This window comes from Dermacentor albipictus, chromosome 10 (assembly GCF_038994185.2).
Source record: "Dermacentor albipictus isolate Rhodes 1998 colony chromosome 10, USDA_Dalb.pri_finalv2, whole genome shotgun sequence".
Taxonomy (NCBI): Eukaryota; Metazoa; Arthropoda; class Arachnida; order Ixodida; family Ixodidae; genus Dermacentor; species Dermacentor albipictus.
In genome coordinates, this window is record NC_091830.1 from 81,201,791 (window position 1) to 81,219,437 (window position 17,647).

At 46.6% G+C, this 17,647-nt stretch overlaps 1 protein-coding gene across 1 annotated transcript; it reads left to right on the forward strand.

Moving 5' to 3' along the window:
* Window positions 1-953: 953 nt before the first annotated feature.
* On the forward strand, window positions 954-12,381 carry LOC135921263 (TNF receptor-associated factor 3-like). The gene is made up of 2 exons (XM_065455573.1): window positions 954-1,292; window positions 8,425-12,381. Exons 1-2 carry the CDS (start codon window positions 1,008-1,010, stop codon window positions 9,502-9,504), a joined length of 1,365 nt encoding a protein of 454 aa, XP_065311645.1. The 5' UTR covers window positions 954-1,007; the 3' UTR covers window positions 9,505-12,381.
* Window positions 12,382-17,647: the final 5,266 nt, after the last annotated feature.

Consider the following 17,647-nt stretch of genomic DNA (forward strand, 5'->3'; position numbering starts at 1 on the left):
CTAGCGCTAGCCGTGTCTGCTGGTCGCCGGCGAACATACTTTGGCAGCCCAGAACAAAATGGCGCTGGTCGAGCGGGCAATCCAGGTGCGAGAGTATGCGTTCGATTAGTCTGGGTGCGAGGCCAGCGTATTCTGGTCTATAGCACCATCGACATGCGGGCTACATAATCATTTCGCAATCAAGTATGCCTGTGAAGAGGCAAGCGTACATTCAATGCCTAGCTGGCGAAACATAAGCTTAAGGTTCTTGAAGCTAGCATTAAGCGTTCATTTAAATTATACTTTCCCAGAATTATTTGATTATCGTGCACGTAGTGCATGTAAGTAAATTAAAACGGCTGTGAAAGAAACATATACATTCAGTAATATAAACGTGCACCCGCCGTGATTGCTTAGTGGCTTTGGCATTGAGCTGCTAAGAACCGGGTCGCGGGATCGAATCCCGGCCGCGGCGGCCATATTGCGATGGGGGCGAAATGCAAAAACGTCCATGGGCGCCTTGCATTGGGCGCGCATTGCAGTTCCCGCGGTGACTAAAATGAATCCGGAACTCCACACGACGGCATGCATCATAATTACATCGTGGTTTTGGCACTTAATTTGGCCCCAAAGTGTACTTATTCAGAAGCGTTTGTTTTTTCTTGTGCTTTTCTTGGTTTCACTTCCCATTCGTGTCTGTGTTTGTCACTTGTTTAACCGTTCTGTGATGTGCTTTCTCCATTTTTTTTTTCAGCTTCTTGTATGGCTTCCCCTACTCGTGCAATGCAACCTTGTATTGGCTGCACTGTGAATTATCCACATACGCGGTGAATATGCTAGCGACAAACAGAAAGTTACGAAATCGTTTCCCAGATAGAGCTGAAGCGAGCAGAAGGCGTGCAGACAGATGCAGCAACTGCAGTGCATATTCTGGCGTGCGGAGAAAGATAAGGATAGCAGGGCGTGTACTCTTATCGAGTGGCAGCGCTACGGGTGCCAAAAGCGGAGGCGGATGCACGCTAAGAAAGATGGCGCCTAGCAGCTGGCAGCACAGACTGGTTGGGTTCTCCGAAGAAATTGACTGGAAGCCCCTGAATTTCGTCAGGGCCATTCCTGCAAACAGAATCTGCAGCGCTTGCGGACTAGTGCACAGGAATTCCGCATTGCTCGATTGCGGCCACGTTCTGTGTTACAACTGCTACGAGCACTCGGCAGCTGAGGACGGACATGTTTGCCCATTAGACGGCGGCCGCTACTCGGAAGAGGACGTCGAATGGAGGCACTTTTCTGCCGAGAAACTTCTACAAAGAGAGGTAGGGAAGGAAAGTATGCCGGTATGTTAATTATTTTGTCTATAAGTACGTGTAAGCATAAATATTTAGGCACAATCGCAGAGAAATCCAGCTTTTTCTTTTTTCTTTTTTTCACCTACCTTGGCTGTTCAGTGCCTGCAGCGTTGCGCTGTAAAGCACGCCCCAAATCCTGCAGCGGCGGCTGCATTTCGAGAGGAGCGAAATGCAAAAACGTGCGTACTCCATGCATTGGGTGCGCATTACAGAACGCCAGACGGTAAAAATTCGGAGTCCCCCACTACGGTGCGCGTCATAATCTGATCGTAATTAGATAGATAGATAGATAGATAGATAGATAGATAGATAGATAGATAGATAGATAGATAGATAGATAGATAGATAGATAGATAGATAGATAGATAGATAGATAGATAGATAGATAGATAGATAGATAGATAGATAGACAGACAGACAGACAGACAGACAGACAGACAGACAGACAGAGAGACAGAGAGACAGAGAGACAGACAGACAGACAGACAGACAGACAGACAGACAGACAGACAGACAGACAGACAGACAGACAGACAGACAGACAGACGGACGGACGGACGGACGGACGGACGGACGGACGGACGGACGGACGGACGGACGGACGGACGGTATTCTTATTAAATTGAATTATGGGGTTTACGTGTCAAAGCCACGATCTGATGAAGAGGCACACCGTAGTGGGGGACTCCATATATTAATTTTACCATCTGGGGTTCTTTCACGTGCATTTCGATCTAAGTAAACGGGTGTTTTTGCGTTTCGTACCCATCGAAACGCAGCCGCCGTGGCTGGGATTTGATGCCGTGACGTCGTGCTTGGGAGCACAACACCAAAGCACCATGGCGAGTACATAGTATACTTGAATTCCGACGTTCCCGCCTCGGTCTGGAATTCGTCGGGAAAAACATGCTGCGGGCAATGCATGTTGCTTAAATACGTATATGTATAGGAGCTTGCGTACATGCTGAACCACTTTCATGTCGCATGCCAAAAAGAGGTACACACACCAGCAACATTTGTGCAGCAATATGCTTACTTGCACGCATGCTAGAACTGCAATGCCGAGGCCAAGCAAAGTAAGCAACAGAAAGTAAAGCACACCAGAATAGGTGTAGAAACAAGAGAAGTTGTAATTGAACGGCTGTAACAAATGCAGCAAGTAAAAAAAAAGATGGCGAGAAGCGATACAACAGAACAAGAGTAACAAAATGTTCACACTGTGCACTGGTCGTAAATTACGGACAATAAATTAAGCCAAATAAAACGCAAACATGAACATTGAGAACCTCGCACGTAATGATACCTACGGGCGAGTACAGGGTGCGTGAACGGCTGCTCTGGTGGTCGTCGTCATTGCCATCATCATCATCGTCATCATCATCATCATCATCAGCCTATTTTATGTCCGGACGAATGCCTATCCTTGTGATCTACATTAACACAAAACAAGTTTGCAGGTGCGCGAATATTCGAAATTTCGAATACAAATCAAATCATCCTTGCTGTTCGATTAGAGAATGCACGGCTGTAAGTTGTCGAGTATTCTTTTCTGTTTGAATACTAAAAAAAGCTATATTGAAGCAATGGCATAAGGAAATTGATGCATGTGACGACTGTTTTAATCACACTGACGCAAGACAGCTACACTTGATTCGCAGAGGTGCCAGGGCTCCTACTCACAAAAACCTCTCACGCTAGAATTGCTCGAAAGACCGCATTCTCGCCAATAATGACGGCCAGTGTGAAAGGTCACTGACGAACGAAGAGCTCTGTGAATTCGGCCCCAGTTCATGAGCGAACTCCTACTCTAGAATGTCCTGTCATTGAACAAAAAAAACTTACTTTTTTGGGCAGCCTATATACGAAATTGTTTTCTTAATTTTGGCAACGCAACTTATTATTTATGCGTAAACATTTTAGATCCCATGAGGCAGAAAATGCGGCGTGGTCTAGGTATCGTTGCAAAAGAATGGCCGACGGTCCAAAGTGTAAAAACACGTCATAAAATGCTCAGATTGAGGTCGAATTATTCATTGAGGATCCTGCAAACAAATTAAATCAATGGCTGCTTTGAAAAAAAGATTGGGCACATTTGGATGTGGGTGGGAATCGAGCCCGGGCCTTCGGTGTGTGAGACGAGCCCGGGTCTTCGGTGTGTGAGACGAGCCCGCTTCCTCAACGTCGCAGCGGCTCCACGGGTCTGGCTGACTGAAAGTGTGCCTAGTGCGTGCATCATTGCACTCATCACGTCGCAACCATATGGCTACGACGTTAGGGTGGATTAGGGTGGATTCAGTGAGGCTGGTACAAATTAGAAGATGGATTAAGGTGCATTAAAGTGGGACTAAGGTGGAGTGGTGAAGCACACGTGACAATGTATGAAGTCACATACGATGGGCTAAACAGATTAAGTGGAGAAGTCGTAAGGCTCTTGCATTAAGATCACGCAAGAATACTTAAGTAAATATAACTTTTTTTTCTGTCAGCATCATTCTATTTTCATGCCGTTAAATCATGCGCGTTTCTGTAGATTTCTCGCCTACAACGAGCACACCGCCCGATGCACATCTGGTGACGTAGAGTCCTGTTATTTCCTAACTATCATTGCGATAGTGCGCCAGATAACTGAAAGTACTTTCTCATTTAGATCCTTCTCAATCGCCCTGTTAAAGGGGCGAACTGCTTTACATCTATATTGTAAGTACGACTCTTGGTTCTCCTAAAATGACCCCGTGCAATCTTTATAATCCACATTGCTGAGTGAGAAAATATTCCATATGGAATTTCAATTGTATTTTCATTCATTTTCATGCGTGATACATCGTAGATGATTGAAGAACAAGCTGCTTTGAAGCACCTTGACTAGTTCCAACCACTTACTACAAGGGCAATAACACCAACGTGATATCTGGAAAATACAACGTAAACAAAAGAAGAATACACACAGAATAAGGTAAATATTGGATTCCATACAGAAATCTTGCTGTTCGAACAATCTAACAAAGATGCTATTTTCGCGGTGCGATTTGAATCTACATCCAAGTCAGAAGAGCAGCGGGAGGTGTTGACTTCTTCACATACGGAGATATAATACTCGCTACATGTGGCTTCTTTTTTTCTTTAAATCGCATCCTAAAGGCTGTTTCCGCTAGTCAATATATTGCTCATTCGAATAACAGTGCAAGAGACCGGACAGACAGAGGGAAATGGACGGAGCGACTCTGTCTGTCCTGTCTCTCGCGCTGTTATTCGATATAACTCCATCGTGTACTAATCAGCTCAAGTTAGCACTGTGTTGAAGTTATATGTTGCTTCTTTGCGCGCCGAGCATTCAAGCAAGTACAAAACAATTCTTGTGCCGCAATATACACGACCATTTATCCCAAGGCGAAAATCGATGCGCTGCTCCTAACATCCACTGAAGTTGCCATGTGGGTGTACGTGCGGTCAGCATACATACGAACGTGAACAAGTGGAGTGTGACTAAACGGCGTTCTCGAGTCTCTTATCTTCGTCTGCATTGGTAAGGTCGGCTTAATTCAAGCTTTTTACAGTGTCGTCGCCATTTCTAAGCACAAGAGAGAGCACTAGTATGCACGAAAGAAATTGTCAGCCGAACCCGTCTTACGACAAATAACGACGTGAATGCCATTAGCACTGAAGCAGTGCCGCACCGTATTGCCGCCGCCGAAACACGCCATCTATGAGGCGCGTACTACAGCGGGATTCCTCTCTCACGCTTCCCTCTGGACACGCTGCGCCACCTCGCTGCGCCACCACGACATTCGCGCGTGTCCTCCGAGATGAGTAGTGTGTCGGTGCATGCGAACAGAGAGAGCGGGTCCGTGGCTTACCACGCGCATTGCGAGCGCACCGGACTAAAGCGTCAGGCTGCTTTGCTTGAGGAACCCTTGCGATGCGGGGCTTTGATTCCGCCCGGCATCGCAGAAATTTGAAGCATTTTTAAGGAGTATGGCACACGCCCATTTTGAGGACTGACCAAGCGTCACTTGCGTCGTTGCACACAGCCAGTTGTCCAAGTTGAGGTGTGAAACAGGTTAGATATAGACGTGCCGCTAAATGAGTAGAGCTCCCCGAAAATGCTAATCTCGTCGCAACATTGGCAGCGTCTCACCAGCTTACCAGTAGCAACCACAACGAAAACAGCAAATGTTTTCAGAATTGAATATAGTGAGTACTCCTACCGATCGAACTGCCAAATCCGGCGCTTTCCTCAGAGTTACAAAACGTATCAAAATACATCGTACATATAAACTCTGCGGATTTTATACTTGCCTATTTTAATTGTACCAAAATGACCTATAACTCCCATATGGCCAGCTCTCAAATGACAAGGCACAATATTGGGAAACTGAATGATGCATTACAACTGGCGTCATTACACCTGACCCGAATTTTTGTCGATTGCTCTCAATCGCCTGTCAAAGCATTAATAGAAAGTGAAGGACCATTGCCCACCGCTTACTCATTGATTGCTTCCGAATGTACCTCGCTCGTTGAGCACGAATAGAAACAGCCAATAACAAGAAAAAATATTACAGAAAGCTGCTACGTAAGAGCGTCGGCGTTCTGCCGCTTTTACGGTGCGAAGTTTCTGTTCATGCCTAGCCCTTTTTTTAGTAAACTAAACCCTGCCCATCAGTGCCAACATATTCAAAATTTACATTGATTTGGAAATCATCTTGCGCTCCTGTGTTCTTAAGTTCTTCCCGGCTATGAGCCGACATAATGAACATTATTTCGTTAAAGTTAAAGATTGCTGTGCGTAAAATGTGAGGCATGAGAGTTCTTTCATGAAAGGCTCGCTTCCTATGGCGTGTATTCTCGTCAACATTGGACCCAGCCTTCTCAAACTGGCCAACATGAATTGTCCAACATGCGTGCCGCTAGTGCTGTTTACCTTGCGGGGACCCGTACTCCCTGTAGAAGTTCGTCCCTGCTTGTGTTAGGCCTGATATTGTGGATCACTCCCTCAGTGGTTCCTATTGGTGTTTTGGAGTTGACTTTCAAATGTAAGGTGTTGCCTCCAGCCGGGTAGTCGTTACATTGCGCCGCTAGTTATGGGCCAGCTTCCTGTTTGCTGTGCTGGCGATGATGTTGCTCTCGGTGTCTCGTATTTCCAGACGAATGTTGTCGTGAAAGTCATTTTGCTGGATTTCGCTTGCTCGGAAAATGACATGTGTAACAGCCAGCTGAGTCCATATGAAGTGTTCAAATTTAGCTAGCGGTGGGTAGATGATTTTGACATCCTTGATCCGCAATGGTAGTAGGCGCGGCTTTCTTTTTTGTTGTTGTGGCATCACTACCGCAGGGTTGGTGGCTGTTCCTTCTGATTCTGTCGTCTGCGTCTCAGCGACAGTGTTTTCGGTTTTGATGCGAAAGCATCAAATGGGCTTAGTGAGTGAAAAATCCAGCGTCCGGCGTTCGTAGCAGCGAAACAGAACCTAAATTTCCATTGGATACGACGCCACGTCACGACCACGCCTCGATGGAGCAGAGTGGGCGAAAAGGGCCACTTTGCTGCCGCGATAGCGCGCCAGGTGTTGTGTGAGGGGAGAGGGCATGGCCGCGACGCTGCATCAACCTGGCTCTCAGAAGCCCGATGGCCGCGACGCTGCATCAACCTCGCTCTCAGAAGCCCGAGTTATCCGCGCGTTCCTTGCGTGCGCAAGCTCTCGCCTGCGTTCTAATTGCGCCTCGGTAAGGCCAAATGAAAACGCGTCAAGCATCCCAATTCGCTCGCTTGCCTGCGAGGAGTTCATAATTAGAACGGCCGCTAAGCGGCATTAAACTGGACATTGATGCTTTCCCATTCACAGCTTATATGAAGTGCTTACGTTTACTCGGAATTCATTTAGGCGTCTTGTCTTGCCTTCATTTCCCAGGTGTGCCACCATTCATGAATTTCAATTGTTTTGCCGCTGTTGGCGCCATATTCTCAGGAAAAAAAAGAACTGTGTAATGCGGCTGCTCGGCATCTTCATCACAGCGGCGTTGCTGTTGGCACTGCTTTGCCTGTGAAGTGGTAGATGTAGATCTGTATGTTTAGTGGAACACACTTGACCTTGGGCATTGCCTGAGAACCAGGTAGCTCCAAATAAAATGACAAACAGAACGTGAAGACTAAAAAATTATTTTTTCATACATAGGTTCGAAAGAAAGAGATAGACAGAGGGAATTATGTTTATGAAAATGTAGGTATATATATAAAATAAAAATAAAATTGAAACAAATTTGGTTGCAAAAAAATTTTCCGAATTTGCAGTTTGTTTCATTGACTCTACTTGAAAATCCTGAATCGCAGCAGAAACTTTCCCATCAAGCGCCCAAAAGTCGAAGCACTCGAGGATAGCAAATTTATTAAGTCTTTCAAGGATAGCCTAACGTTCCCCATCCTCCCTATTTACGAGACGCAGCTCACTGTGATCGTTCTCTTGATTTTATCACGAAGAGTAAGCGTAAGGCACCAACAATTATAAAAACTATATTTACTTGCAAAGGTCCAATGATAGACACGCAAGCTGAAGCGCTAACCGTTCCAGTCAGCGCCTTGCCACTTCATTTCTTTTTTGTGCGTGGTCTTTTCCAAATGCCCTGTAACAACAATTGAAGGCGAAAGTTTAAACTGCGCGAAGACGGGACGTGGAAGGGAACATAGACGCACACACAATATTTGAAGAAGAATGTGTAAATAAAGGAGCGGATTTTCGACCATGCAAGTGGTGAACACAGCTTCGCAGAGGCCACTCAACAACAATAACCTTTAGCAGTTCCAAAGTTGCTTCAAACAATTCTAGAAAACGTTGCACAAGTGTACTGACTACGACAGAGATTACCTTGAAGCGAAACAAGTGGCATCTTGTTAAAGAAAGAAATATAAGTTTTCATTTCAACCTCGGCGTGTGCTATTGCTTCAAGCAGAAAATGCAGATAATTTTATCGGTAGCATTGTGTCATTAAATAGACGTAATAATTTCATTGAGCGTTGCTTTTTCGCAGATTCTAGAGTGAAAAATATATCCTCATGAACTGAACCATTCGTTGAACATAACACATTTTCTTATTATTTTTTATTCAGGTAAAATGCTGGAATGAAGAAGCTGGATGTCAAGCCGTGATATCTGCGTCCAATATCAGCAAGCATTACCGCGATGAGTGTCAATACCACTCAATATCTTGCCCGAAGTGCTCGGCGACTGTGCTGTACCACAGTGCTATCACGCACATAATGTCAGGATGCCGGGCGGTGTCCTGCACGCCAAGAAAGAGCGAGAACTCAAAGGAAAGCGACGAAACTGTGGATATCGCACAACTAAGGGAATCCCTGCGGGCGGCTGTCACCGAGATCAAGGCCGGGTTCCAGCAAATTCATGGCTTCAACAACGCACAGAAGGCAACACTCGACCATGCCTGTCAAGGAATAAACTCCCTCAAAGAAGCTATGTCAGTAAGAGGGACTAAGGCGTGCGGCAGTCGCTTTGCAGAAAGTGCACCTGGTGTCCGTGACATTATGGAGGAAGTAATAGAAACCCTGGCCTCGGCGAACATCCGTCTATACGGCATCTTTCTTAATATCAAAAGTGTTAAGGAAAAAGTGCAACAAAAAGCGACAAATGAAGAAGTCGCAAAGCAGGCTGCTGAAATTTCCACGTTGAAACTTGAGTTTAAGGACCGCAGCCAAAGGGTGCTCGCCCGGGTTGAAGACGTGCTCCTGCACCTTTCGCTGAGCACTTCACGTCACGAATTTATCCTCAAGAAAGTAACCTCACTCAAAGAAGCTGCGCTAAAGAATGGCTCGGTTCTGACAGAGTACAGGCGCCTGTACTCACGTGCGTACTGCGTGGTTCCAGGAGTTTATTTTAAGAAAAACGGGGACTCGGTATCCCTGCACATTTCTATCCATTTAGAAGAAGGCCCGTTTGACGATTTCCTTCGCTGGCCCTTCCGCCATAAGATCGAGCTCAGTGCAGTGCATCCAGTTTCGGGAAAACTGTGGAAGCTTCAGTTTATGAACAAAAACTGTCACTCCCCCAATCTGTCCAAGCCGGGCAACGGATTAGGTCACGTGACATACCCGTCCTTCAGTCTGAATGAACTTGAGCGTGACGGCTATCTGAAGGAAGACGAATTGCGGTTCATATGGGAAACACTTCTGTGAAAGCATTTCGAATGACAATTCATAGTAGTAGTTCCTGAACTCACTGGCGGTGTTACGTGCATTTTCACGTGCCTTACAACCGCGATTTTTATTGCCCGTAGCCTAGTGCATTTGTATTAGGTTTTGTATTATTCTTACGTGTGTGCGGGGCTGTAATTTTTCTTTAGAACCTACAAAGCCGATGACGGCGCTTAATGTTCTGACTAAAATAAACGTCTAATCAATACGTTATTGCGCTAACAGGAAAATAACGACTTAGGAAGAAAAGTCGGAAACGACAGTTCGAGCGCTGAACTTCAACTGTTTTTATTCGCACGACAAAGCAGGCAGAATCAAGAGTTGCGCATGCGCATATGAACGTCGTATAGAGCGATTACACTGGTGTTTTTAACAGCTGCATCTTGTTGTCAAACAGAAAGACAAACTTGTCACTAATGCAACTCGTGCCTCTCTCTTTTATGTAATATGCCTCCAATAGTTACCTTGCTGTTAGTATTTTCCTGTCAGCGCGACAATGTATTCATGAGATCTCAACCAACACGCCCAGCAACAAGTTCTACTAAAATAAACGGTGCCCAGTAATTCAAGCCAGCAGTATTTTATTATTTCACATAGACAGTGCTAACGTACAATCAGAGTCCTTCCATGTTTTTCTGGTCACGAAACTCCGCCGTCACTCTATGGGAGAGGTTCATATACTGCCCAAAGGTGCCGCGACGCGGCGCCACTGTGCCACAGAGGGCATCGTTCGCGTACCGAAATGCGTGCGCAGTGCGAGGCGAGCTGACTGATCGGGTGCGTTCTGTGCGTGTGCTGTGCTATTTTTCGAGTGTTGGGCTGTTTGGTTGAAGTGGTGGGGTGGGACAACGATGCGGAACACGTGTTGCGTGCCTGGGTGCCGTTCCGGCAACAAGGGCACGACTGAAAACTTGTCGTTGTTCTGTTTACCAAATAACAAGGATCAGCGCGAGAAATGGAAGCGGGCCATACCGCGGCAGGGAAGTGGCGGTTTTAATTTCGAATCGAAGTATACACGTGTGTGCGCGAAACACTTTGACGCCTCGGACATCGCCACAGCAAAGGGGCAAACTTCATGTCCAGCAGGGGGTGGTAGGAAACCAACCAGTTGAAGCGGTACCAGTTAAAGGGACGCAGTAGGTATCACGATTATCGTGTAAAGGTGACCACTTACAAAAAATTGCGATGCTGATGATGAAGGAGAATAAGGGTGTTGTGAGATCTGATCAGGGCATTGATGACAAAACACATTTGCTTTATGCTTTGTTGCAACCTCAATTTGTGTTATACCAGGATAGAGTAGTTCACAGCAATAGCGCCCTTACCCCGACCATCTATGAAAGGTATAGCATTAGAATTCCTTTAAATGCAAGTGTTAAAACAGAATAATATGCATTGTTTTATTTTCCATTGTCCTTTAGTCTTGGCTATTGCTGGGCTACAATTCTTCAATTGCATGTACTTTTAAGTCTATAAGCTGCTATGAGTAAGAAGGTTATTAGCACACTGTTAGCTACATTTGTATTGTGATTTGCTGAGCAAGTTTTGTTTGCATGTTTAAGTAACAGCTGAAGAAGTAGAAAGGTGGTATCTCTAACAAGCCATTTAAAAAAAAATTGCTGTATTTGTGATGTGGCTACTTGTGTTCGTTGAGCAGCGTGAATAAGTGCTGGGCTTACTGACGCTTCTAAACGACTAGTGCTTGCTAAGGCAATTGCCTAATTACAGCTAGTTTCAACTGTGCAGGTCCTAACACTGCAGGTTCGCCTTAATCCGTTGTTAAAAGCCGCACCGAAGACATTTAGTAGCGAAGTTCGTCTTGCATTAATTCTACCTAAATCTTATTCAGAAATGGCATCGCTTCGCAAGAAATCTTAAGCGCATGGAGCAGCTCAGTTCCCTTTTCTTTGTCAATAAGTATTCTACGGTAGCAGCCCTTTGCAATAGCAATTTCATTCTTTTGATCTCGTTATAAGATTCTGCCCACAGAGTCCTTCTCTGCCACAGTTTAACAGAAACTGAACAGCTGTGCTCGGCGAACAATCTGGCGCTATGCGTAACGGAGAATTGGCGCTTACTCATCTGGTGATAAGTGGGACCACTGGCGTTTTGTTGCGAATGCGCGGTGTTTAATTTAAGGCCAATATTAAAAAGCGGAGCCCACCGAAGCGTTGAGGCGAACGGTGATGACGAAGCAATCCGGACCGAGACCGCCCGGCCGTGTACAGCGGACGCATTTCGACGGGGGCGAAATGCAAAACACCCGTTTATTTAAATTTAGGTGCATTTTAAAGGATCCCAGGTTATCAAAACTAATCCCGAGTCCCCCACTACGACGTGCCTCATAATCGTATCGCGGTTCTGGCTCTTAAAATTCCAGATCTTTATTTTTTTCGGTCTGAGACCGCCGCAAGCTCCATGTTATGAGCGGCTTTTTTTTTTTTTCGTCCCGTGCGCTCATATCATCGCAGAAGACACGCTCAGGTAGTAATTTAATTATATTCAATGTTAAAAATAGTTATGTGAGAGTAAAGCGATCGTTGAGGAAGTTGAGAAAGCTAGAATACCGAGGCTGCCCCACACACAACCACAGCGGTAGCGGCGTTCGCATGCCCTCTCATGCACGGTTGCGCCTCTAGCGGCGGGCGCTGGCGCTATATGAAACTGAGGCGGCAGTTTCGTGACCAGAAAAAACATGGAAGGACTCTGGTACAATGTACACTCGTGGGAAACAATGCAATTAAATTATTTCGGTACAGTTAATAAACCGAGGCTTCTGTGTAACCGCTTTTGCGTAAGCCAGGTTTCTCTCGTGAAAATAAATTATTGCGCAGAGCAATCTTTGCCCTATTTGTCAATAAAAACTACGCACGAAATTGAGCCTATGATCCGTGCACGCTGTGACAAGAAAATTGGGCTCGAAATACACTTCTCAACACTCTGCACTCAACATTGGGCGCGGTCTTACCGAGAGATATCAGGAGAGCGCAGGAACTGGGGCCCATCAGAAACATCGAGGAATGGACGACGGCGCTCAAATCGGACGTTAGAAGGACGACAAAAACGCTCGAAGGGGATAACGCCCCGGAGATAGCGGACAGCCGTCTTCTGCATATGTGGGAAGCTAAGCAAAGCATGGAACGTCGTCTCAAAAATCAGAAATGGAACCGCAACCTCAGAAGAAGGATTGCTAGGCACAATAAGGAAATCGAAGATTATACTTTTACATTGTGCGAACAAAATTGGGCCAACAAGTGTGACGAAATGGAGGGGAGCATGCACCTCTCCAAGACGTGGAACATCCTCCGGCATTTGTTGGACCCTGCAAGCTCGAAAACTCAATCCGGTATAAGATTGGCAAAAGCTAGGCACGCGTTCGTAGGGAACGATGATTATTTCATGAAGAAATTAATTGAGACGTTCGTGGGGGAAACATCGCGAACTCCACTACCCGACTATGGTGGAGCGCCTAACGAGGCGTTGGACGCCCCCATCACAGAAGCGGAAGTGCGAGCAGAGATTGTAAGACTCAGAACGAAGTCGGCTCCAGGCCCTGACGGGGTAACGAACAAAATGCTCAGAAACTTAGACGATGATTCCATTAGCTATCTAACGAAGTACATGCAGGAATGTTGGGAAAAAGGCGAGCTCCCACAACAGTGGAAGACGGCAAGCATTACTTTAATACCAAAACCCGGGAAGCCTCCGCAATTGGAAAACTTACGGCCAATTTCCTTAACTTCATGCGTGGGGAAATTGATGGAGCACGTCGTCCAGACCAGACTGATGGGCTTCATGGAGCAGGGCGATCTGTGGCCACATGAGATGGTCGGGTTCCGACCTCAATTGTGTACGCAGGACGTCATGCTCCAAATCAAACATGATATAATAGACTCAAGGTCTAAAGATGCAAAAGCAATTCTGGGACTGGACCTCACGAAGGCTTTTGACAACGTAAAGCATGAGGCGGTCCTGGAAGGGCTGAACAAGATTAATGTAGGTACCAGGACATATCGATACATCAGGGACTTCCTGACGGGAAGAACTGCTTGCATGAGGTTCCAAACGCTGGAATCCCCCACAATTGAGCTAGGGAGTAAGGGTACGCCCCAAGGATCAGTGCTGTCTCCCCTACTCTTCAACGTGGCTATGCGAGAACTCCCCGAGCAATTGGCAAAGCTCGAGGGATTAAAATTTAGTATATATGCGGATGATATCACCCTCTGGGTCAACCGGGGAAGTGATTCAGCCGTCGAAAGCCTGCTCCAGGCCGCCACCGACATCATAGTCGATTACGCGGCCGAGAGAGGCCTAGCATGCTCGCCGCAGAAATCAGAATTGTTTATATACAATCCGAAACACTTAAGGTGCAAGGCACCATCGGAGATCAAAATTAAGGTGGCGGGTAAAGAGGTACCAATAGTAGAGCAAATTAGAATCTTGGGCCTGATTCTCCAGTCACACGGCTACAATGGCGAGACCCTCAAGAGGCTGCAGAATCACGCATTACAGACCCTGAGCCTAATTAGGCGGGTGGCCAGCAAAGGTCGAGGGCTAAAGGAAAAAAATTTATTTAAGCTAATACAGGCGTACATATTCAGCCGGGTGAGCTATGCAACGCCATATCTCGATTTGAAAGTTGTGGAAAGAGAAAAGATTGATTCTCTAATGAGAAAATGCGTAAAACGAGCGCTGGGACTGCCCATGTGTACATCAACAGAGAGACTGATGGCTCTAGGAGTGCACAACACATGGGCAGAACTGGCGGAAGCGGTGCGAACCTCTCAAATTGAGAGACTTAGCACCACGAAGACAGGAAGAGCCATATTGGCCAAAGTTGGAATAAACCCGGACAGAGGCCCCACCCAAAAGGTGGAAGTAGATAGGGAAATTAGAAAAAATCTGATTATCCCCCCTCTGCCAAAAAACATGCACCCGGAACATAACAAAGACAGGAGGCATAAACGAGCCGAAGCATTAAAAATTAGATTCGGTAATATCTCGGAGCATGAGGTGGCCTATGTAGATGCGGCGGGAGGTATCGGCAGTTTTACGGTGGCAACGGCTGTCAGCGGCCGGGGTATTCCCGTGACTGCTGTCACTCTGCGCGGGCGCAACATAGAAGTTGCCGAGGAAATTGCGATCGCATTAGCTTGCGCTGGAACGGACGCGAAATTTGTGATCAGTGACAGCAAAACTGCCATACAAAATTTTAGCAAGGGAAGGATCTCGCCCTTAGCGGCCAGAATCCTAGGCCAGAGAAATCTAGATAGAAAAATTCATATAATTTGGACTCCGGCGCATGAAGCCGTCCCCGGCAACGAGGCGGCCCACGAGCTGGCTCGAGATCTCTACCGCCGAGCCGCTACAGGGCCCCTCGATGACCGAGGGAGCGGAGAGCGCATGCTAAAATATGGGGAGATCACGCAGCATTATAGATTGGCTCGTAGACTGGTATCCCCGCCAGACCCAAAATTAAACAACACACAAGCAGTCGCGTGGAGACGACTACAAACTTATACATATCCGCACCCGGTTATGGCGAACCACATGTTCCCCGAGGCCAGGAGCGATAAGTGTAATCTTTGTGGGGCGAGAGGGACCCTCGACCACATAATATGGGAATGTCCGTACTCTCCCGGGGGAACGCACAAAATAGATAGTAGAGACACCTGGGAGACCCTGCTGCGCAGCTCGGACCCTGAGCTCCAGCTCCGGCTCGTCCAACTGGCCGAAGAGGCTGCTGGGACCCAAGACCTCCCAGCCTGCATCTGAGGCGGCGGCACTCGCCGCCTGACCTGTGCGTCGGGGGGTGGGTAGATCACCTTTTTCCGTTGGACATTAAAGTTTATTCTATCTATCTACCGAGACAAATGTTCATATTCTGATCCAAATTTTGTCAATTCGCTAGTCAGTTCTGGTAATTCAATAGAAACAATGCAATCAAGTGATTAAGATACAGTTAATGAATCGATGTGTCATTATTTATAATAAACGTGGTTCATTAGGACCTAGTAAAGGTAATGTCGAAGAAATATGCTGACGTTCAAGAACACGTACGTGTTTTATTTGCAGATTAGTCAAGAATTTTATTGCGCTGGAAGTGATACTAAGGAAAGATTTACCGATCGATTTTTGCTACAATAAAGAATTGGCCTTCGCTGCACAGACGGAAAGAAAAGACCCGAAACTATCAAATATATTTGGAGATGAAAGTAAATATATTTACCAGTCCAATGAGCTCAATACAACAAAAGTACTTCAAAAAAAGCTCAGGTTAGGATCACGCACAATTTTTAAAATGTAAACAGGACATGAGCCGTGGGGAAATCCGGGCTTTACAAGAAATAGACGCAATCACTCCCGACGGGGAACCGACCCGTACAATAAAACGATAGAACGATCGCTAATACGGAACAGGCGAAATTTTGCTTAATCATGAACGGCATCGAAAACTATGAATCACAGGCACAGAGTATACTAGAGACCCTTATAACAGAACTCGGAGACAGAAATAATAGTTCCGTTCGTTTAAAGCTTGGCTTACATGAAGGACGCAAAAATCACGAAAATCATTTCACTTCACAAATATCGAGTGCTTCATTTCCCAGCGATGAGGGGGGAAGAATGCGTTAGGTCATCTTACTCTCCTTGTAATAGCAGGTCTTTGTTCACACAAAGCATTTCTTCACGCGTTCTCGCTTTTTGACTGTAGCCGTCAAAATGCACGAAGGAACGCGAAAAATTGGCAACATGAACACCGCAGAGCAGCTGCTAATTCCACGACACCACAGCTGGCGGATCTTGTTGACTCTTTGGCATCACCAGTTGATATTATTACGATATCATCGAGCGATGCTCAAGGGACGAGCCGCTGCGAGAACGACGACGAAGTGGGTCTGGGCCCTGGGCGCTGTTAAGAATGGCGAGCTGCAATGCAGGATTGCCACCCAATTACGACTGAGGGACAAGACGCGCATCCCCCACTCTCCGTAGATTCAGCTAGGATGCGTTCGATGAAGCGGTCTTTGTGCTGGAAACCACCGCCATCCTCCAGCCCCATCGCCGTTGTGACGGAACGAGTTCGGCGGGCGAACTATTGTGCCCGAGCTCCCCAGCGCGTACCTGATCTGCTACGCGTGAGCGGGCTGCCGCGGGAAAGCCGTTTTTTGTTGCTTCCCACGCCCCTTCCGGGACGCAGGACAACGAGCTACCCACCATGGCTCCGAGCTTCCCGGAACGGCGCCCCTCTGACGTCGGCGCCGGACATCGGAATGTGTGTGCCTGTGTGTGCGTAAACTGTTCTGCGGGGCGGCGGCAAGTTGAAAATGAGTAAACGAACGTTCGCGTCACCTTGTATCGCGGGAGGATGGAGTGTTTAAAAACTGCTGTGGTGCGAATGCTGGACACACTTCTCTCGTGCAGTCATGTTGGACTGACACTCTTTTTCTCAAGCAGTCATGTTAGACTGATTTAAATACTGTAAATAAACCCACATTCCTCGTTCTCGATGAGAAGCAGTTCTTCCCTTCATCAACGTCCTTAGCGTGGATAAGTTGGACGACGGCATGGGCCAGCTACCTTCGAATTCATGCCGGACTTAAATCTTCGCAACGGATCTCGAGCGATGGGATTGAGCCCCCAATCCTGACAGCATGAGCGAGTGTCGGCCTGGCGTTCTGGCTCAAGTGTGAATAGCCTGTATATAGCCTCTTTCATCTGTGTATTTCCACACGTAAGAATATGTTTGTCAACCTACACGTGTTGCCTATGAAATATGGCGGCCGCTGAGGTGCGTTCACTTTTGGTTACAGTTCCGTTTAACCGACGTTTGCAAAGCGTTCCTTTAACTGAGGGCTATTAACATTGTTCCTATAGGTTTACTTAACAAAAGTTCGTGCCCTTGTCCCGTTTATCTGACATTTTCATTTAAGCGAGTTCCCTTTATCCGGAGTCTACTGTCATTGAAATAGTCATCGCCAATCTGTAAATAAAGTAAACACGTAACCCACAGTAAACAAACTCCTTGTACTGCTCGCTCATGAAATCGTTAGCCCCTACCTGGTTCTTAAACACAGTGAGCCAAAGCATCACTTCCAAGTGGACTTATATACTTGGAGGCGTT

What these genes read in the sequence shown, in the direction of transcription:
- LOC135921263 (XM_065455573.1), top strand. Translation starts at nt 1,008, where the DNA reads ATGGCGCCTAGCAGCTGGCAGCACAGACTGGTTGGGTTCTCCGAAGAA. An exon ending in AGAAACTTCTACAAAGAGAG is followed by an intron (nt 1,293 to 8,424) that starts GTAGGGAAGGAA and finishes TTTTTTATTCAG; the next exon opens with GTAAAATGCTGGAATGAAGA.